The following is a 22,511-nucleotide window of genomic DNA, read 5'->3' on the forward strand; positions in this document are numbered from 1 at the left end:
CATGGCTCTTACGTAGAATCGTTCTCCTCGCCCATTAGGATCCGTCCATTTTCTTGGGATCAATGAATCTTTTTATGACCAACTCATCGAACGAAATAATTCGGAAAATTGTTTCGACGTTTGGAGAATTTACGAGCTTACGATATTTGTTTGTCGTTTCTATCCTCCTTGTGCCATATCATTTTCTTGGTGAACGGAAACGCGGCTAATTAACTCGTCCGTCGAATAAAAAAGTTTGCTCGAGGTCGCCTCGTGTTTCATTCTTCCATCTAGAATATTAACCTTCGTTCTTTTATTAACCGTCTGATTTGCATCTAAATCGCGTGACATTGAATTTATTTCATCGACTACGTGGATTCCTTTCCTCGGTCACGCATAATATTCAGGCCAGTGGCGCGAAACCGAGCGCGTTCGCTGCCTCGTGTGCAACGCCTGCCATTTTAATCGCCAGGCGAGAAGCCACATGGTACGCCCGCGGCGTAGAAATCGCGCTCGGATCGCGACTGCTTCTCGCAATTGCACAAAAGGCCTCCTCGATCAACAGGAAAGCCGTTCCTCGCGGGTGAAGGTCTCGAGAATAGATGATTCGGGTCAGCCTGTTACTCGTCGCGGACAATAAGACGCGGATACTGACGTCACTCTCGATGGAAAGATCGTTTTCGAACGATAAGCGCTGTTAATTGCCGTGGCATTCTTGGATTAATTGCCCGATGCCGAGGCCGCCATTCTCTGTTACTCGGTGCGAAATTCTTTGGAAAAAGTCTCGATATCGTCGTCCGGATGTTTCTACGCTACTTAGAATTCATCGTAGGATCGTTCGTTTCGTCTGACGTCGCTTGATTTTAAAAGTGATTTTCTTTGAATTACGATCGTTTGTATTTGCGATGATTTACGTTCGGTTTCACATTTGTCGGTAGCGAGAGTGGTTAAAGCGTTAAAATTGAAAGTCTCTTCTACGATAAATTTGCCAACGATCGAGTAGATACGTTTTATCGGGACGGAATTATCGCTGCGTGTCTCTCGGCTCGCCGAAGCTGAATTTTTGAAGAACACTATGCTGTACCGACAGATTCGCGAAACTCGCGACTCAACGTTCTCGAGTTAATGCTCTTTGCTCGATGCTTGCAGAAACTTGATATTGCTCGACGAGTTAATGCTATCTGGTCGCTTAATCTCCGTTCGGCAACTTGGTCGTTTCAAAATCCTCGTGCAACGAGGCAACTTCTAATTTCGCTCGTCACTTTCGCAAGCGAAGAAAAAGTGGTGAAAGAGTTTAACGGGTTTTCTTTCTGGATGGATTTGGTCGTGAAAGAACGTCTTACGAGCTGCGGATGGAACATCATGGAATTTTCGTGGAAGGACTGTAGTGGGAAATCGTACGATTAATCGAACTTGAAAGCGCGCGAGTTTTAATCGTCAAAGCATAAATCCGGAAAGATCCGAAAGGAGGCAAGATGCTTTTGAACAAAGAAAATCAATTACCTGCGCGTATCTTTGCGCAAAATGTATCTACATATTTTATATTCTCGACTGCATTTTTTTCCCTCGTTCTAGCCACGCTGCCCGTAACTTGGAATTTATCACTGCAATAAATATTCGCAATTGTATCGTGAATTTCAAGTAGAAGCCAGTTCGTATAAGGAATAGTCAAACATCAGGTTGAGGACCAAAGTTTCGTGGATCGCGTACCAAGAGGGTAGCGCTAATTCCGTCCATTTACGGACGAATTTCGTTTGCTCCCCGGAGGGAAAGGAAGAGAGCGAGCTACAGGTGCAAGATCAGGCGGAACGTCAACTGCGCTTTAATCACGTTTCGAGTGTTCCTCGAGCAGTTTATTAGAGCTTGGCTTTTCCACGCTTATTATTCCGTACGATGTTTAACGAGCGAGCGTTTCAGCTCTGTCTTCCACTCGCGTTCCGACTGTATCAGCGACAAAGTACTTTTTAATGGCGGATGACTACGTTGGAATACATATTTTTCATTTAAATGCATATAACTATGAGGCTGCTGGATGAATAATCGCAAGGTTATCGTATTTTACTGTTTCTACATTCTCTGCGTTCAGCATTTCATAAAACTTTTGATTTCATATTGTTATTCGAGATAGTCAAATATTTGATTAATAAATTAACAATAACGTTATTTTTTTATATGGATGAAATAACGGAAATAACGGATGAACGATAAACAAATAACGTACGAACATGGTTAATATATTTGATTCAACCATTAAAACGAAGGAAAATAACAATATTTTAAAAAGTGTCGTGAAAGGTATCGTAAAAAAGTACTCAAGGATATCTGGGTTAATATCGAGTAACTTTTATACGAAACTCGTTTATCCTTGAACGCGCTTGTCGTTTTTCGAAAAAAGGATTACGGTTAGCTCGATAAAATCAACGTGCTTAACACGTAGAAATCAAACGTACGGTAGATACGTTTTTCAAATTGTCTGAAAATTTTCTTCGAATTTCTCTTGAAGAAGGAGAAGTTCATAAAACGGTATAAACATAATTCGACGCGTGGCGTTTACATGTTTTCCGACTAGATACCGGGATAACAGTGACTCGAATTTACTATCCCGCGACTCGTAAATTGGATTGACCCCATAAACGTGCCCCTACTCTCTACATTTGCATGCTTTTATCAGAATCTATTGCTCGAACGGAATCAGTTTCGTTCAACTAGATGCGTCCTCTACCATTTAACGAACAATTCCATCGACGATCCATACTTGTACCGATCGCATTCTTTAACGCAATTTTTCCTTCTTCTTTCCCCAATTCTTCAACATTCGAACATCTCTACCGTCGAGCTTTTTAATTTTTGTATCTTTTAACATTTTCTAAATTTCGAATTCTCTAAATTTTCGAATTCTTGAAACTTGAAACGATCATTGGCGTTTTCCTGCCGCCTAAACGCAAAAGGTGTACGTCAACAGGGGAATATCAACCCCTCAACAATGTCCTCTCATGTTGTCGCAGACTCGATTAAAAACAGCGAGGATCCCGAGATGCCGCTGTCTGCCTGTATTCCCAGAGAATTTGCATTTCATGAGGACACCGAATTAGTTTCCGCATGCATTAGTCGGCTATTGGATGGACACACGATATTGTAAGACGAGACACGAGCCAGAAGCCCTGGAGGATCAGCTCGAAAATTGCAGAAAGATTAATTGTTCGTTGACCGAATTTATTTATGCTCGTCCCGATGATAAATTGTTCCTGTCACCTGTCCCGCTAGAGATTCTTTTCAAAGACATCTCGATTTGTTGTTGAGAAAAATTTAACAGAGTCTTTATGGGAACGGGGGCTATATTTAATTCAATGTAATTTAATTTAATTTAATTTAATTTATTGATCTAACGGACGACGATAAAAGATTAGAGCACAATTTGTATTTTTATGTGTAGTCAGATTAAAGATGAGGAGAGTATGTGTTATGCTGTGTGCTTTAACACGCTGTAACAAATGAAAATTGAAATTTCTATATAAAACTTTTGCGTAAAAGTTGGCAAATGTTGACGGTAAAAATTGATAGAAACATCGAGATAGAACGATTCAAAATTCGCATAAGCTGCTCGTTATCGTTTCGGTTCGCAGTCAATAGGATTCAGATGGCCGACACGTTCGTTGATAATAAAATTAAATGTCGAGCCTTTAATCTTGCGGAGCGCGATTCGACGAAATCGGCAAGCGCCAGAAATATCGATGGATTCCGGCGTAATATTTGCGGATCCATCGAAGTTGGAATTCCCAGTTTATAACGGGGCGACGCTTTTCCAATACGGATCGTGCGATTTCGTTCGAATGGCTTTCATAATTTACACGCGTACGCACGCGTACGTATATACATGTAGGATCGAAAAGACGGCGGTTCTACACGAAGAAACGAGTCAAAAGCATAAACCAGAATATTTCGATAGCAGGCTTCGCTTTCTAAAAAGTCGGCTTTAACTTCTTTCCGTTTGTACGTGCGTGTACGCCTAATTCATATTTCATCGAAGCGTAATTCCAAGGTAGAATGGCCAATTATCTCCGTCAGTCGTATTCAAATATTTTCCAATCTCTTATTCGTTCTATCGAATAACGGAGAACTTGAAACAAAATATACGATAAATTTAATCGCTCTAGAAACTGCCGTTCTTAAAATTATTTTCCTATTAATTAATAATAGTACGAAAGAAATTTCTTCGAATCGTCTTAAAAGCGTTTCAATGGTTTCTTACATTTTTATGAATATTTTTTATTACCATTTTTGTGTTTTATTTCATCAGATACTTGAACGACCTTTTGTTTTAATTGCCGCGTTTGTTTTAATCGGACGCTTCCTGCATATGCGTACTATGTATCATTTGAAAATGGACGTACGAAGGGACAAGTAGTTCGAGTAGAAAATAAAAAACACGCGGTAAAAGTAAAATTATGTCGGGACCAGTGATTGAACGTTTCTGTTTCGAAATCCTCTTTGGAGCATGCATTTTATGGGACGACGCGACAGCTGATTCGCACCGGTTGGTCGAATAGAGAAAAGTTTTCATGGTCTCGTGGCTATCGATCCATGTCAACTTCAAATTCATTTTTTTACCTATGTATGCGTATACAAGCTTCTCTGGTGGTCCAATATTTAACATCCACTATTATCTCGCCAGACGGTTCTTAAATTTCTCGTACCATATTTTTTCCTCCCCTCGTCGAATTTTTCCGTCTTTCCGTTTCTCTTCGCGATTATCGAACATTACGATCCAATCGATTCGCAATTTGAAACGTCCTGAATAATTACCTTGCCTCCGTTCTATCGTTAAATGCGCAACTGCAAAATTCGAGAACCTGGAAAACCTACGAAATCTCTCAAACCGTGATCGATACTCCACCTAAAATTATCTCTCCTTGAATTCGCCGCAATTATTCGATTATTCCAGTTTACGAGTTACCGTTTCGAAACTCCTGCCGAAACTTGTTTCAAAACTTGTTCCTCCTCGGAGCTGAATTCCTTTAGTCTTCAGATTACAACAAAATCTTGGATGCAAAAGGAGGCAAGAGAGAGAGAGAGAGAGAGAAGTGACGTAACAGCTTGCTTAACGAAGCTGGTTGGCGTTGGTTAATCCTCAAAGATAGAGGGTTGCCGGCATGCACTGGCGTCGTTGGTCCGCTGGTAAGTCAAACCGAGTGGCAAGGGATGGGTCGAGCGTGTTGCGGGTCGAGGACGAAGCTGAAGCTCGGTGACAGGTTGATTTATTAGCTCGGACCGGGTGCACGATGATATCTGCAAGGATCGCAAGTCGCTTGTTTTTCGAGCTACACGGTATCTGTTACTCGCGAAGAAGCAAGAGCCTGATAGGCAGACCTGGTGCGCGAGATCGTAGATATCAACCCTTCTGAGTTTCGACCTTTTGCACACGCAGCCGTTCACGCATCGCTCGTCTAGGGGATCGATCTTCGTTCTAGTAACTTGCCGCTCTCGTCCTGAATCGAATTAAGCCTGGGGTGTATTTAACGCTGGAATTGAAATTTTCCGAATAACGGAAGCGCCAAGGGTTTACAGGCTTCCGTGTAATTTTCCTGCTTCGATACCTCCGATAGGAAATTTAAGCAGCAGCGAAATTAGAAAAATCTCCAAGGTTTTGTATACTGGAATTTTGTCCAGTTTTACGGTTGAGCGTTAAACAACTACGTCGGGTCTACTACGTTCCTCGAACCATCGTCGATTGAATCGTATTTTTCTATCGGTGAAATGCTTCTTAAATTTGAGGAAAATATAAAAGAATTATTGCTCGTCGATTATATTACGATCGCTAGTATGTTCCGTATATTAACTCGGGTGCCACGTTACATATCACGGGCGTGTCTCGTATTTTCTCATTCACGCGCTGTCATAAAGCAAGGAAGCAGTTGATCGCGTCATTGTCGCGCAAAGATTGCTCGTCAGTACCTTCGCGATTCCTCGACGAACAGAAGAAAATCAACGAGTACGAACAGATACGCCGTTCACAAAGGGACTCGACACTGAAAGACGAAGAGTTTCTTCTTTTCTTTTCCGTCCTTTCGCTCCTTTTCTTTCTCCTTTCTTCTTTTCCTTTCTTCTTTCCTTTTTTTTTTTTTTCAAACGTTAAAAAATATCCCAAAGCTCGTTTCCTGCTTGTTCCGTAACGGTTTCCCCGCGCCCGTTCCGGTCAAGTCGCTTTTGTGCCATGTTCCTTCGATTTGCAGACTATTCCGTGGGAACTCCGGCCTCATTGTCCCGTCTACGTTTCTCTGTTCGTTGTACGCCGCGAAAATGGAGGAACGAGCGCGCGCGGACTCGATGTATCGTGCCTCCATCGGCACTACAAAAGGAAATGACCGAGAAAGGACGGATCGGGAAGAATGAAATCGCGGATTTCGCTTCGAATCGGCCCCCTTTCCTCCCCACTTGTTTCAAAATTGCGCGTTTTGTTCGCCGAGGGTCGTTTGTCCCGCGACGATTTTTTAAAACGGTCATTGTTTGTCCGACAAACGTCGAAAGAATAGCTTCGGATTGGCTGATACTTGTAAATGTATTGCTGCTCGGATTCGTAATAATTGGTGGCTTTCTTTCTTATCGTATATATTGTTATTGCCTCAAATTATACAATTATCTATCATTCGTGTAAATCGAAGATGCAATTCGACGAAAAGCTAGGTACTATCGTAACGTCACTCGAGTCCATTTACGCGACCAATTTTCATCCATCTTCGATCACATTCCTCTTCATTTATACCAACTAATGTTAATTATTATCGATATGTCAATATCATCCGACAACGTACGATATTCCAATTATCACGTATAATTATTGGAATTAACGCGCGGTACAAACGCGAGCGTAAAAAAGGAAAACGAAAGACCAACAGAGGAGAACATGAAAACATGGTAATCCGAAAAGGTTGCAGAGAATGAAACTTTGTAAAAATAAAATTCGAAAAAGAGTCGACGTATCCCTCGCGTGGAAAAGTACTGGACGGAGAAAGAACCGGAAGAGAGCTGTAAAAACACGCCTAAAAGCCGTGCCTTAAATGAGATAACGAATGAAAGTTGACGATGCAGGTATATCCGCGAAACGGCCAAAGCCAGCGAAAACCAGTAATTCGACGAAATTCACTGGGATATTTTACCGCGGTGGTTACCAGTGGAACATTTTCTAGCGAGAGATGGAATTTCCAGACAGTGGACGGAATTACGAGGGAAGGGCATAAATTCAAGGGTTGGATTGGCGCACGAGGCAACAACTCCGGAGCCACCAGCCGTGCTCCTCTTCCGCAAGTTCCAGAGCTGGCTGCCAAATTCAGCAACAAGTTCGCTTCCGTAACGGGGCGGCGTACAGGAGATGTCGTGGCTACGACCAAGTCCTCCTCCTCTTCCTTCTCCTCCAGCTTCTGACAGAGGAGAAGCGCCGATGGACGGTTGTATTTCTTGGCAACCACCTCCGCCAAACATTGTCACCGACCCTACGTCAATTTCAAGCAACAAGTACAGTTTCCGTTTAACTTTCCGTGCACACAACCTTCCCCGGGCTCTCGTCGCCATTCTAACCGGTCGCCTTGGCACTCGACCTCGCGTTTCGCGATAACACTTTTGTAGACCACTTATTCAGCGAGCTGAGATACACTCTTATCGCGAACCCGCGATTCTTATTCCCGCTGCGTGGATTAAACGTCGCTTAACGAGTCGACGGATCTTTATGCAGCTGTGCGAGTAAAAATAACGTGTCCCAAATGGGGTACCGATAAGGCAGCTACGTCGCACGAAAGAAAGGTAAACCAGAGGAAACGTACGATCGTAATTTTGTGGGATGGAATTGCATTTGATAAAATCAGCGAATAGGCGTACGGCGATGTTCGTGAAAGTATAAACATTTAGCGTATGCAAGTTTTATTGATGTACGCTGCATCTCGTAGTTGTAAAACCGCCCTAAAATGTTTCATTCTTAAACAGTTTCGAGATATCGCGGAACACGCATCGATGAAGAGATTAATTAGCTTCGTGGAAATAAATGACCAAGATGGCAGAAAATCGCTGTAATATAAGAGTAGTAATTTTGAACTTTCTTTCATCCAACGTCTAAAAGTCACGTCTAAAGGAGTATCGACAGCTAAAGACGATCTTGACGCGGAGTTCTCTGTATCTGTCAAGAACAACTGCAACCATTGAAACTGCTAATAATCTGATTCTCGATTTCCCATTTTGCCCGATCAAGGTAATTGACTACCAAGCAGATGTAGCGCGCAGCTTTGTCCTTTCACGGATCATCCCTGGCGTGCGTTTAATTGCTCCAACCAAAGATTCTTTATCTTCCTGCATTACGGAACGACCCATCGTTCGTCCAATTATTCGTTACGCCGCAGTTTCTGCAGCTTTTCGGAGCGTCCAAAGGAAGGTTGGTCTTGTTAGACGCTACTCGAATTTTCCACGAACATAATGAAACGTCGATAGGAAGAGAATGAATAATCGGAAAAGCGCGTCCTCCACCCTCTTAGTTTACTATTCTGCGTATCCTCTTCTTTCCTTTCTCTTTCCATTCTTTTTTTATTCCTTAAATAATCCATCCGCTGGAATAAGTAATCGCAGCGGGGCTAGTCTCTTACGCTTCGAGTGCTTTCGAATTGGCGTTCGATCGACGCAATTAATGAAAACGTTCGTAGACACGAAAGGTATCTATGTTTTTTATTCGTGAAACACGAGAGCGAGAGCTTTGTTCTCGAATGAAACAATCGTGAACGCGAAACAGCATAAATTGAGAACGGAAGGGGATGGCTTGTCTTCCGTTTAGCTGGTTAAATGCGTTTCTAATTCATTGCTAAAGGCTACTCTCGTGCGAAATTGCACGACGTGTCCGACGGAAGCGGATCGTTCGACCACGGAACCGCTTCTGGCTAATTGAATTATCCTACCCAATTTTCCGTGTCGCCAGGGACATGCACGAGGGCGGTTGTCGTAGGATCAGTCTCCCTGCGAACGAGGGCGGAATTAACGCTTCTGATCGCATCCTCTCTAGGTTTTCGCGTGTAGCGCTTGACGCAGGTAAAAGTACCGAAAACCTTGCCCTCTTCTTCGTATTCTTGGATCTTTTATATTTTCTGTAGCGTGGGTCGCGCGTATCTTGCTTCGCACTTTTTAATCGCGTCTGATATCAAATATTTTAGTAAAATTATACGTTAATGACTAAGCGCATTCCTTGCATCGCGAGACGATCATCGACCCTTTGCACTGCGAATTTTATTTCAATTTCGTTATCAGCAGCTCCCGACGCTTTTAGACGTTTTTATTTGAAATTTACTTTGACTAAAAAATAAGACAATTTAAATAATTAAACAAAGGAAGAAAGAAATTCACTTAAATAGCAGTTTTATTCGCACTATTGTTATATTTTGTAACTTTTAAGTGTACGATATATCTTGAAACAATTTCCAAGACGCAATTCTGGTTTTCTTTCGTACGTTTCACAAAAGAAGGTGGGACTCGACAAAGGAACTCCCGAGATAAAAACTGATGCCGAGTCACGCTCGACGTAGGAGTGCGAAGGGTTAATGTACAAAGTCTTTCGCTTATTTCCTTGATTATCTGTAGCATTTATTCGAGACAAGGAAGGTCGCTACTATCTGATCTCGCGCAGAAAATTTCGCGGTTTAATTAAATTTTTGCTAAAAATTTTACCTCGCCATCGTGATAATAAAATAAAATCTTTTTGTCGTTAGTCGCGCGTCTATAAGGCGACCATTAAGTGGAGAGAGGATTGGCAACGGAATTAAAAGGCCGTGTTAGACTCGATAGAAATATTGAATTTCCATGGAGAAGCGTCGCGTTAGACGGTCTAGACGCGTCGCCGTGTCGCATCGGCTGACATTTGAAAAGTGCAACACTCACCGTGTTACAACTACGACGCCTTCCAAATTTAACGCGGGTCGCATACCGACGTGACATGCATCTCCAATGAAATATGCACGGCTGTTTCACACGGGTTTAGTCGGTACATCGGTGAAACGGTCGCTCACGAATCGTCGATAAATCGCACGAGTATTAAATCGACGTTCTTCGATTCTTCATTCTTGTTCACCAGATAAGGTATCGTAAAAATATTATTCAGCGCTATCCGGAACTCGTAATATGGTACTCGTTTATCCTTCGACATTGTTTTTACAGACAAATTATCATCGATTTGATACGAATTGTCGTATCCTCGTATATTTATTTGATTTCTTGCAAATTGATATTTTTCGTTAATATCGATGGATTAAAAGTCGTCCCCTTGAGTAAAATTTTTGCGAGATAAAACGCTAATTACTCGTGAAAATCCAATGTGAATCATAAGAACGTGAAAATATGAATTGCAAACCGAGCGTCGTTTCACTGAGAATTTCCAAATATCACGTAGAATCGTGGAAACATTTCTTACGTACAAGTATTTAAATTCATGACGACGATAAAGCAACGGTCGATGTAGCGTTTGAACGAGTCGCTTACAAGTATAAGCTGGCGACATTCTGTAAATCTTTCCGTGGTGTCAGCAGCTATCGTCGGCCAATTATTCGCGATCTCGAAAAGCAGTCGCGCCTAATTATTAGATCACGACTAGACCGACGTCGAACCTCGTCCCTGAGCTCGAAAAGCATTTTCGTAATTCCGCGTTGTCCGGCCTGACTCCCGAAATAAATCCAGATACTGGTTGTTCGCGGCGGAAACGGACCGATCGTCCACGGTGGATACAAAATGGAATCCCTCCGAGAATTATACTCTCCAACACTGGATTTTCTCCGATGTTAGTTTCCTTCGAATCCTGAATTTATCGCCGTTAGGTTTCCATTCGAAAATCGTCGAAAGAAATTTCTTACTAATTGCGAAAGAAACCTTACTTCGTTTCGGAATATTTCGTTTCAATTTGTACGCTACATCTTTCCACAGGATCGAAAACTATCGCTGGAAGAATTAAAATTTCAAACAACTGTTATCTCGCAACATTTCCATATTCTCTCCGAGTTGCCAGCTTTTGTATTATTCCGTTTATTCGTTGCACTTTCGCTCGATTTATTATTCCGTTCCTTTCACGCTACTTCGGCTAAATTTTTAACAATTCACCGACCTCGAACTCATTGCTTGACGGTGGCTCCGCAAACGGGCCACCGAGTTCGATTAGTTCCATCATAACTCGAGCAATTGCGGATCGCACAGCCAAAGGAGCTTCGTCCCCGGTTCGACCCCGATAACCGCGGGGCAAACTTGCCGAGATAAGGGATACTCGTGGTCGATTCCTGTGCGGTTATCTGGCGAGGTGGTGAATCGAAAGGTCGGGACGTCGTTTGTCACCCAGAAATCGTGTCCTCCTTCCCTCTAAACTTTGAATCGCTTTCCCAAGCTGGAAGAAACGTGTTAATTTCAACAAAGATCAATCTGTCACCGTTGCAACCATCAACTAACTCTATCCTTCGCAATATTCTGAAAATCTTCTTTTACACCCGTTCGATTCGTCGAGTTACAGTCGCTTAAAGCTCTCGATATTTTTCCTTTTTTTAAATAAAAGTAAATTCTAATAGGGAGAAGTTTATCAACTCTTTCGAGGCTGACATTTTTTCAGACGTCGTACAATTTTATTCGTGGTAATTAGCGCTAATGGAAATACAAATTTCCCGATGTTGTCGCAAAAAAGATATAACGCAGCCAAATTTAAGATTAATTCGACCAAAAACAACTACATCTGTCGGTCAGTTTGTTAACGTTTAATTTACTAGTACGTTAAAGTACTATATAGCGTGTACTCGATATTAAACGCGATCGACTGTATTCCAGCGTAAATGTTTTAGTTTCTGTGGTTAGTTCGAAATATCCGCGTAATACCGTTGCATGAAATTTTCCCAGTTCTATCAGCCACGTTTCACAGAGAAAGCAGACGGAGCGAGGAAACCTCTGCCAATCAAGCTCGATTAGAAACGTTTTGCTGCAACATCTAGAAGCACATTCGCGCGTTTCTCCTTTTTCTTCAAACAACCGTGCGTGTTCTCGTATTTGTTTTCTTACTTAAACATTGATTAATTTCATTCAAATATATATATATACTAAATTTCCTCGCAATAACGTTGCTGTACGATTGAATTTCGCGTTATTAACACTAGAACTACCACAGCAGTCGAATCGACCGGTTTTACAATTTTATTTTAAAATTCCCACTTCGTGTTATATTTTTTCTCCGCAGTGATGTAATGACTTTCGCAACGATAACTAAAAGAATTATATAATGAATTTTATTTTGTCTTTTATGTATTCGAACTGAAAATAATTTTGTACCAAGGCCACTTGTACCAATACCAGTCAAAATGCCTGGTACTTGTCAAAGTGTAAAAGGGTGCTGCGATCTCTTTATCGAAGCCCGATTAACCAGTTTCCTCGCTTTGTACAAATTGCCACACGTTTTTCAAATTTTTACCGCGTATCGCTCGATACGACGATATCAGTTTTCAGGAAAATTCCGGATCGATCGTTAGATCTCTAGATGCTGATACTGGAAATACCATAGCAGTGAAAATGATTGGTTCTACAATTTTATAAATGTGTCGACCCTCGTTTAGGGACGATGGTCCCAGATGGATTAACAATACCAAAAATATACTACATAACGTGGAATTGCTTCTGTAAGAAAGTAATAAATCGATAAATATAAAAATATTCTATTATTACGTATTTTTTAAAGGCCAGTCATCTTCACTGGTCTTGGTAGAAATAGCTTCGTGTTAACTATCGGTAGTGTTAAAATGCAGCGTGCTGTAATAAAATTTACGAAGGAGATAATTATACAACTGAAAGTAATTGAAAGTTTATTTCGGTATTGCGGTATTGCGTAACCGTTGGCGCGTTAATCTCTGAGAAAAAGGAAAGACATTAACGGAGTAGTTACAGTGTGTACTTTGCGTGTTACATCCTGCACGCATTTCGCGAAATAAAGAATACCATGCTAGATGTACCATAACGGAAGAGAATGGAAGATAAATATTTCTCTTTATTCCGAGAGGAAATATTTTTAAGACACGTCAGGCCATTTTCTCGCGAGAACTCGCTCCCTTGGTTCTGTGTTGTAATTTTACGGCGAGAAATCTTGAAATTATTTACAACAAAACCTCCTTCGATTTAATCCGGCATTATGTAACGACTCTGCGAAACGAACTGATGCGCGAAGATTCCATTCGGTACGGACATTATCCTACAACGTTTGTTTAACAGCCGTCAATTTCCGTCACGCGTATCCCCCAGAACGCTAAATTAAGCAACGAAGGATAATAAATATGTCGATCTGTGCCTTCCGAGATCGATTCGCTGCCAAAAGTCGATCGGGCCAAATGCGCGAAACAGAGTCCCAACGACTTCTTTCTCGACCAGGCGTGAAGAGTTCGCGCGATTTATTGAAAGAGGAAACAATAGTTTCGAAATAGACCACGTTTGTTTGTGGAAGAAACGGAGTTCGCGAGAACTCGTGAAAGTGCTTAAAGTAATTTCTGCGATTCGAAAGATATTTATTCGAAGTAAATGTACGTCAGATAATTATCAATTAAAAATAACCAAGTATATACAGTCAGCCATGAAAACCTTCGTACACGTTGTAGCTAATCTGTTTTTTTTTTTTTTTTTTTTAACACCAAATTGTGTCTTAGATCTGCCGTATCTTGCATAGAGAAGATGACAATTCAAAGACAGAACAAAACGAAAGAGACTGTGCTTTCGTGAAACTATTAGAAAACTATGGAAATATGTCAGCTAAATTAAGTTTCGAAATACATCTATCGGACGAAACATGCGGAAGTTTCGATCGAAACGAGCAGTTCCCAAGGGTCTCTTTATTCGACGACATTCTAAACAAAAAGGGAAGCGACGAATCGATCTCGCTGGCAAGATGCTGTTCAACTTTTAATTGTAATGCTGATACCTCATCGCCGAGCGATCCGAAACTTTCGAAGAAATTCCTTTCCACCGTCGATGCTCGAGCTTCTTCGTTGTTTAATCATAATGGTGTCTTATTTCGACCAAAGTAATTATTGGATTACAAGTAAGAAACTTGCTCTGGAATCCATTTTATCGGACAACGATACATCATGGGAAAAGAAATTGAATTACCTTCTGAAAAGTCATCGTAATCTGATAATCTCTGCGATCAGTCAGCTGATTCGTCGACTCGTCCAACTACTAGCGTATTTCTAACGTAAAAATAAATTGTTTGTAACTCGAGGAGTAAGCTTCGAACGACGATTTCGTAATTAAATGCTACGACCACACCTTATAAATGTCCCTTCTTCTCCGACACTTCGTATAAAAACGACCGTATAAAATTCAATTCAACGACCGTCGTTCCTCCAAAAAAATCCACTCGCCACGCGCCGTTTCGAAAACAGAGTGGAATCGTCTCGCACTCGAGTCGACCGAAAGACAACCCCTAGAAATTACCCGGACGCGAATTGAATTATTCAAAGAGACGTCTCGGAAAGAAGGGAGAAGCGTCCCCCCAACGATACTTTCCTTCGCCGACAAACAGAAGGAAACAGTCGGTGCACGCGGCGATAGAGTGAAAAAGGAAGAAAACGGAAGAAGAGCCAAGACACGAAAACGAAGGAAAAACAGAGAAGGAAGAGGAGAGAAAGCGCGAAAGTACGGTGAAAGAGAGAAGCGACGAAATGGAGGATGAAGCGCCGCAGAGAGCATTGGAAAAAGGTACGTGGCAGAAAGGCGGAAGAAGAAGGCTTCGCGGTGTTTTTCTTATTGTCTTCGAAAGCGAAAGAGTGCCGACGCCACGCGACGACTAGCGCAGTTTCAAGGAATGCATTAGGTAGATGGAACGTGTAATTGAACTCGCCGAGAACGTACACGAGCTTATACGAGGAAAGACTGGCCACCTGTCGTCGTTGCGCCTCCTCTTTGTCCCGTTTTCACGATCGTTTTTCTCTTCGTATCGCCATTAATCTGTTTAACTTGCGTTCTGCGGGAGCGTAAAGGGTCTGGTCGACTTGCCCGAGGACAATGGGGAACTCGAAGATAGGGATACGGATACTATAAGTTCTTCGGAGACTTTTGAAATTTGAAGCGTTAAAAACAGAGTCGGAGTAAATTTTGGATTAATCGGACGATCCTTAAGAGGATTGTTGCGTATCGAGAATCTTCTTTGAATAAGGAAGGAAAGGAGTAGAGTTTTCGGAGGATTTGGCAGATGGGAGGGTTTTAGAATATTATCGATATTGGTTGTTCTTAATTCCTTTACATCCTTTAGGATCCTTAATTTACACTTACGCAACATTTTGGTTGGATCGCAAGTGACGTTTTGGATTAACGATAAGTTACTTAATTTTAGAATATTTTATTCTCTGCATTTTATAACGCATAACAGAAATTGCCGAAATTTATCAAGTAAGATATAGAATCCAAATAGAAAACGAATACTTGAAAGATCGCTCAAGATCAACTGCTATTTTTAACGAAAGGAAAGAGAAATTATTGCGGTGTTTTATGACGTTAGCAAGCGAGGATTAATTAAGAAATTAGAAACGGAACAGTTACAAAGCGATTGAAAATTGAAAATTCACTTGTCGACCGTGTTTCTCTAAACGTTCGAAGTACAAAAGAAATTGGAGCGAAGAGAATGTTGGATACCATGGAAGGTAAAGTATTTAACGAAAGACATTTTCTGTCGTGTCTTTTTGAGTGATATAAATCGAACATCTGAAACTATGACGCTTGACGAGCGAAACATTTTCCATCGTATTTTTTCTCTTTTTGAATAATATTAAAATGTAAGATTTTTTTTTTTTTGGAGAGATACAAGTCATTCAGAAATCCTCGAAACCGCATGAGCACGTGTTACGAGTTAACAGTTCCAAAGAGAATCATGCACGTTCAACGCTTTATGGACTGGAAAGAACAGACATGTTCGAACACCTTCCCTCGTGTTTCGAGATCCGACTCCCTTCCCGCGAATCGTTACTGTGCACTTCTCTGTCGTCATTTCTACATGTACGAGCTTCGTTTATCCGGACATTTGCCACCAAAGAAATATGTCATAATCAAATTGAAAATAATTAGCAATTTCGAGTTTTTCTTAAAAGATTGGAAGAAAAAGAAATTCAGAGTTTTCCGTTCCCATAGTATGGATATTATATACCTTTAAAACGCTTTATATAACAACCATACTATGCGAAGGGTCTTGGAAAATGTAAGTACGACCGGTAAAAATACCGGTTTCTTGTGTTACAGTTTTCTACGTCAAATTCTCCATAAAAATGAAAATCGATCCAAACTTATAATTGTTTGATCCTAGTATCGATCCTAAAATTAAGAGTCGATACACTATTAATATTCGTAACCGAGATCGAAACTCAAGAAATCTTGTGCAACCGATCCATCGACCGTCAAAGACACACCGTTTCATTGGAAATCCCACGCGAATAAACGAAGCTCCATTCTGTGGTATGCGTGCGTGTAAGAAAGAGAAAGAGGGAATGAATGAGAGTACGCGCAAGAGGAACAAAGCCACGTTAAGCTGGTTGCGATTGGTGTGTTGCAGACACGAGGTGCCTGTCACCTCGGAGCCGATCACGGTGATACACATGGACGAGGACGTCGTCGTGGTCAACAAGCCCGCCTCCATCCCTGTAAGTGGTGTACTGCCAGGACTGTACTGCCAAAAAAAAAAAAAAAAGAAAAAGAAAAAATAAATAAAATAAGATAAAAAGAGCAAAAGAAACAGATGGGAGCATCCACTCGGTTGCAGTAGTTTCGCCTATCTGTTTTTGCTATCGCGGCCGATTGTCCGCGCGACTACGACGATTGTTCGCTCGGCCTTTCGCTTTCTGCGGCCCAGGCCGATTATTTTTGGCCCGAAGCCTCGGCCGCGCGATCAATCCGAACGAATCCGTGTTTGTTTGCTGTTCGAGATCCCATGGTTGTACTAACCCAAATTATTCACTCGCTGGAATACCTTCGATCTTCATTGTATCCAATTCTGGGAAGTTGGTCGAATCCTTGCGTAACGTAGTCGGAATCTAAATGAAGAATTTATCGACGATGGAGAAGAATGTTCTTTTTCCGTCTTTCTTCTAATGGTAGCTTTTGGTATCTTCTACGGAAAATATTACAATTTACCAAGTTGGTTTACCGAACTTGTTAGCTTCTACACCGTTAATCCTTCAATTTATCGTAACGAAAACTACGAAGGAAACAGAGCTTGCTATTCCTAAATCGAAGGTATTCCAGACTCGAGAACGTGAAATTACGTTTAAAAATAAAAATAAAAAAAGAATGAAAATAGAAGAAAAAGAGTGGAATAGAAATACGTAATAAGAAAAAAGCGTTCAATCGTCGTGCATATTCTCATACTTGCCGCATGTTTCATTTTTCCTTGTATTCTTTTTCTATCTTTCTTTTTTCTTTCTTATCGTGTCATGGTAAGTTTCTATGCATTTCGTTGGCATATGATTAACCGCACGTTCATCGTGCAGCTGTATTTTTCCTACTAATGTTTTCTACCTGCAGTTTGACGCGCCGGTGGGCTTTGCTCATCGTCTGTGACTCGACGGCCTTCGACGTGGCAAAACAATTATGAATAATCACGCGGCAATTTTGTAATGCGTTTGTACACGCTGACTGCTTTTCATTTTGCCCGGCTCGTCTCTCCTCGCTTCCCGCCAGTCTTCTTATTTGCGATCCTTCCTCGTGTTTACCTCTTTAGATTCTCTTGTTTTCCCACCAAATTCCCGCCGTGAATGTTGCTTTGCCGTATTAATCTTTTAAAGTGCCTCGGCGCGTATTTCTTTTTTAACGATTTAAAAAAACACGTTACAATTTCTTCTTCTTTTTGCGAAAAATATTTTCTTGCAAACGTCTGCTCGTGACTCATTTTTGTAATTAATACGATAAAAGCGCAATTACGGTTTGCCGCGTGTCGTCCAAATGCAAATTCATCGAATTTTCAAATGTAAAGAGTTTCTCTACGGTTAAAATGTCGGACTTTTATCGCAGTTGAAAGATACATACAGTTTCGAACAAAGTATTCGGTCGTCCGAAAAGTTTCTTTCCTTTTATAAGGAAATAATAGATACGCAACATTTTTCGTTTTATACAGGGTGGTTGGCAACTGGTGGTACAAGCGGGAAGGGGGTGATTCTACGCGAAAAAAAAAGTCGAAAATATAGAATAAAAAAAATTTTTTTTTTTTTAATTTTTCCATCGAGACAACGATCTACAGTGAGATACGTTATAACGAGAACCGTTATAACGCGTACCGGACGAAAATTCAAAGTCGATTTTCTCGAAAACAAAGCATCGAACGAAAAGTTTTTATTCTATATTTTCGACTTCTTTTTTCGCGTAGAATCACCCCCTTTCCGCTTGTACTGCCAGTTACCAACCACCCTATATTATTTTATCGAATTACGTACGATCCATTTTGTTGTATCAAGATAAAGATTACAACGTTCGACAGATTAGATTTCATGTTTGTATACTTAATATACAAGGTACTTACTTGCTTACATACTATAGCGTTTTATAGAAATAGAAAGTCAGCGTATCGAGGCAATTTTTCTTTTCAAATTATTCTTACATCGATCACGTGGCAGTTTGCGAAATCCTTAATGATCTCTCGATGACATTTTCACCGGTTCTCAGCGAACGAATGATTTATCTCGCTGATGCTTCTGCCGTGATGTTTCCAACGACCAAGCATAGAATTCCAGTGATTTTTATAATCGTATGACTCTAACCGTACATCCTCGATTGTATCTTAACGAGGGATAATAATTTACAGCGAGTATTATACGACCGTGTAATTTTCAATTATGACGCGATTGCGTGACGAGGCAAAAAGACTCTGTAGTTAAAGTAATTATACCAAAATAGATAATGAATTCTGTCAAACATTATGGAATCTTTAAACGATTGGATAACTTGTGGGACTTTGAATAATTGACGTTTGAATAATTGATAAATTTTAAAGCTAGAATTTGATAATTAGTAAACATCGGTGATTTTAATAGTCGCGAGAAATTTAAAACTTATTAATGTCGCTAAATCAAAGATTTCTTAGAATTTCCTCGCGTCGAAAGGATTATAAATATATTCGAGAAGCTATTATTTCGTTGATATTCGTGAAAGACAGAAAGGAAAATAATTTAATTCGATAACTAGTTTCGTCGATCCGCAGGTAACTGCCACGAAATTGAAACTTATAACAAAGTTTCTCGGTTCGTCACGATGGCTTTCAGGTTCGACGTGTCCCGCTTTTGTTTCCCCGTTTAATTTGCGGTCCTCGCTCGTACGTGGATCAAAGCCAAAGAGAAACATTAAGCGACGCTTAATTACCATTCCGCGCGTTCGGTTAATTGCCGCAAAAACATTTTTGCGACCGCGGAATGATCATTTAATTACGCCCGGGAACAACAGACCGGATCAGTTTTATTTTCCAAGCTTTTGTTCCGCGCGTTAGATTTTACGAGTCCATTCGATCGCCACCCTCGCCAGACTACGCCAAACAGTTTACGAATTCAACTCGTTTCACGTTCCCTCTGTGCGTGTATGTGTGCGCTTTATATCCTGTAAACGTTAAATTGATATACACTTGAAATTCAATGAACACGCGTAACGTTATTACGCGCTTAAAAAATAGAAGTCGAATTAATACCATTTACTTGTAAAGTTTTGATCGGAAATATTTCATTCGATTGAATTTAACGAAGAAGTAAAATAAGATGGTACCGAACGTAACGTTATAAAAATACGAAAATACTTAATGCTCGTTTCTGTCAGAAGCAATAGCAAGTTCGAAAGAGCAAAATTAAAAAAATACCCAAAAGTAGAGATGAAATAAAAACAGAAAAATGTGAAAATCGAAGCAATTTATTATTTAAAATTTCACAGAGTCGCGCATTTAAAAGTCACAAGTAAACCAAAGATTATTATCATATCGAGGATTGAAAGGTAAAGATTAAATCAAAAATTAGAGAAGCGCGTATCGAAACGATTTCGTACTATGTAACGCATAATCGTCACAGATAATCGCGCAAATACACGAGTCTAAGGAATTGAAACGATAAAATTTCTATCGCGACGACTCTCAGATTTCGCGTATTTTGATCGCATAGGAAAAAGGAAAGGGACGAGACGCGAAGTCGAGCAACCGATTTTCGTCATCGGCAATCGCCTTAAAAAATTAAGTCCGCCGCGAAATCCTCTTACCGCGATAGAAAATAGTTCGACCTAAAGAATAGAAGTAAGGACAGGGAAGGAAGCGAGGTTTTCGCGATATATATCCGCGTGGAGCACATCCGGTGCTTTCAGTGAGTGGGTCGGACAATACGATAGCGACAAAGGAGGAAGGGAAGGGTGACAGAGGACATAGAAAAGGGGTTAGTCGACGAGCAGCGAGACGAAGAGCAGGATTATCGGGTAAATCGAGTGGTTCTCGTCGTCGCTCGGATGTCAGCGCGTCTTTACGGCCTGCTACTTCCTGTTTATGTACTATTTATGCCTCTAACGATCCCTCGCCTATCAACTTATCGACATCCTCCACAGAATTGCTCGGACAACTCCTTTAAATTTATCGTTACGTCCGTGAATTGCAAGTGTTTCTTCTCACGTTGACACTCGCTTGCCTTTATCTTATCGTGGTTGTAATATCTATGAAATACTAATGTAGAAATGTTATATTATTAGTTTGTAGGTAACAGTGTGATTAATACAATATCGTTCGCACTCGCGCGTAATCGAATATAAAACCCCGTTTCACGTATTCGTTACTCACTACTTCTACGACACAACAACGCAACGATCTTCGCACGACCACGATAAATTCAACTCTGACTCTCTCGACTCTCGTTACAATGTTTTCCATGCTCGCTTTTTTCCTAAGCATACCTTGGTAACGCTCGCAACGCTCTTTGACAACGTCAACGTATCTTGACAACGCTAATAAACAATTACCCCTCGCGCCACGTCCTTCCCCGATGTCATACTATCCCACATTAATATGTATGTGTTACTTTAAATATTTATAGACAATTTGGATAACGTGGATGTTTATTCTTCTATTAGTTTTTTTTTCTTAAATATGCTTTACGTATGTCTAAAGAGTGCTGTTCAAATGTCATTCTTCGTTTACATACTTTAAGAATTTATAATTTATGCGTCGTGTTCTTTCTTGTACCGTAGAACGCATTGTTTATGTATCGTGCTCTTTTTCGTACAGTATAACGAACTTACGTCTATATTCAAAAATTGTGATAGTATGAAGATTTTAGTATTTTATTTGTATTTCGCAAACTAGTATTTAGTATTTTATTTGTACTTCACTAGCAAGTTACAAATATCGGTAATATGAAAAATAAAACACGAGAGCAAGTGTCGAATCAGCGTTGAGTGCTTCGCTGTTATATTGCTTCGCCGCGATTAGGATAGTGACAGATTGGCATTAATGAATCGGAGTGTTGGCAACGAGTGTTACTTGAACTACGTGTCGCTTTGTAGGCCTCCTCGATGGAGTATAGTATATCTATTCCGGAAGTTTCGTCGTTGTAACTGTAGTGCAAGTAAAATTGTACTCAAAAGATCCTTCAACAGAAGCTGGAAGTTTTTCGTAGAGCGAGGAAATTATTAGCGATGCACGATGTCATTGGAATTCTTCATCGCTAAGAAAATTAATGGTAAATTAGGTATTTAACTCAAGGTAGCTACTCGACTCTTCGTATTTTTGCCACTTCTCCGTCATTTTCTTTCAAATGTGTAAATTTGCCTCGACTCTGCCGTGCTCTTGCAATTTTTGTGTCTCGATCGTTCGTTTCAGTAAATAAAAATACTTGTAACGTTCTAGGAAACTTTTTTCTGCGTAAAATCAAAGCGTGAAATTACACGTAACGATTCTTCCGTTTCAACTTTTTCGGCTACGAGATTTTAAGACACAAAAATGTACTTTCGCGCTTTTAAATTTCCCGTAAATGCACAAAGATGCACAGTCTGTTTGTTATATTTTTAATATAAATACAAATCGAAACCTAGTTCTTTTCAACCATTGTAAGCGTTTCGCTCATTCCAGAAATTCTTTCTAATCGCATTTTTCAACGCGACAATTCCGGATCAACCATTGTGCCCATATTGCGGCTGACACGAACGCGCAATCATCGAATCATTCCCTTTTGTCATAGAGTCAATCGGTTTTTTCTCTTCGAATTGGGAGAAATTGGTCGACGTCGCATGCAGCCAGCCTGTTTGCACGTGCATTCGCGTCAAATCGTTTGCCCTAACCATCGTTGGTACCATAATGGCGTCGTGCAATCGCGCTTAGCTTCGAATTTCGATCGTACACCGCCAAGACTGCTGCTTTTCACTAACGTTATATGTTTACCCGTTGTACGTCCTGTCAGTTTGTCTAGTGAATGATGTGGTTAGTGGAAAGCATTTTTAATTTAATGGTATTGACCGTAGAGATGTACATAGTCCACGGTACACAGTCTGGTTGAAAAGTAATGGGATTGCCAATA

At 40.7% G+C, this 22,511-nt stretch overlaps 1 protein-coding gene across 2 annotated transcripts in view; it reads left to right on the forward strand.

The window, feature by feature from the left end:
- LOC117237616 (RNA pseudouridylate synthase domain-containing protein 2-like) overlaps positions 1-22,511 on the forward strand; it is a 174,690-nt gene that overhangs the window by 146,069 nt on the left and 6,110 nt on the right. For both annotated transcript variants that reach the window (XM_033501766.1, XM_033501765.1), the window contains one exon: positions 16,547-16,634. In XM_033501766.1, the coding sequence (XP_033357657.1) occupies positions 16,547-16,634 (88 nt within the window). The remainder of the gene's footprint in view (positions 1-16,546; positions 16,635-22,511) is intronic.

This window comes from Bombus vosnesenskii, unplaced genomic scaffold (assembly GCF_011952255.1).
Source record: "Bombus vosnesenskii isolate JDL3184/JDL3185 unplaced genomic scaffold, Bvos_JDL3184-5_v1.1 scf7180000013383, whole genome shotgun sequence".
NCBI classification, from domain to species: Eukaryota; Metazoa; Arthropoda; class Insecta; order Hymenoptera; family Apidae; genus Bombus; species Bombus vosnesenskii.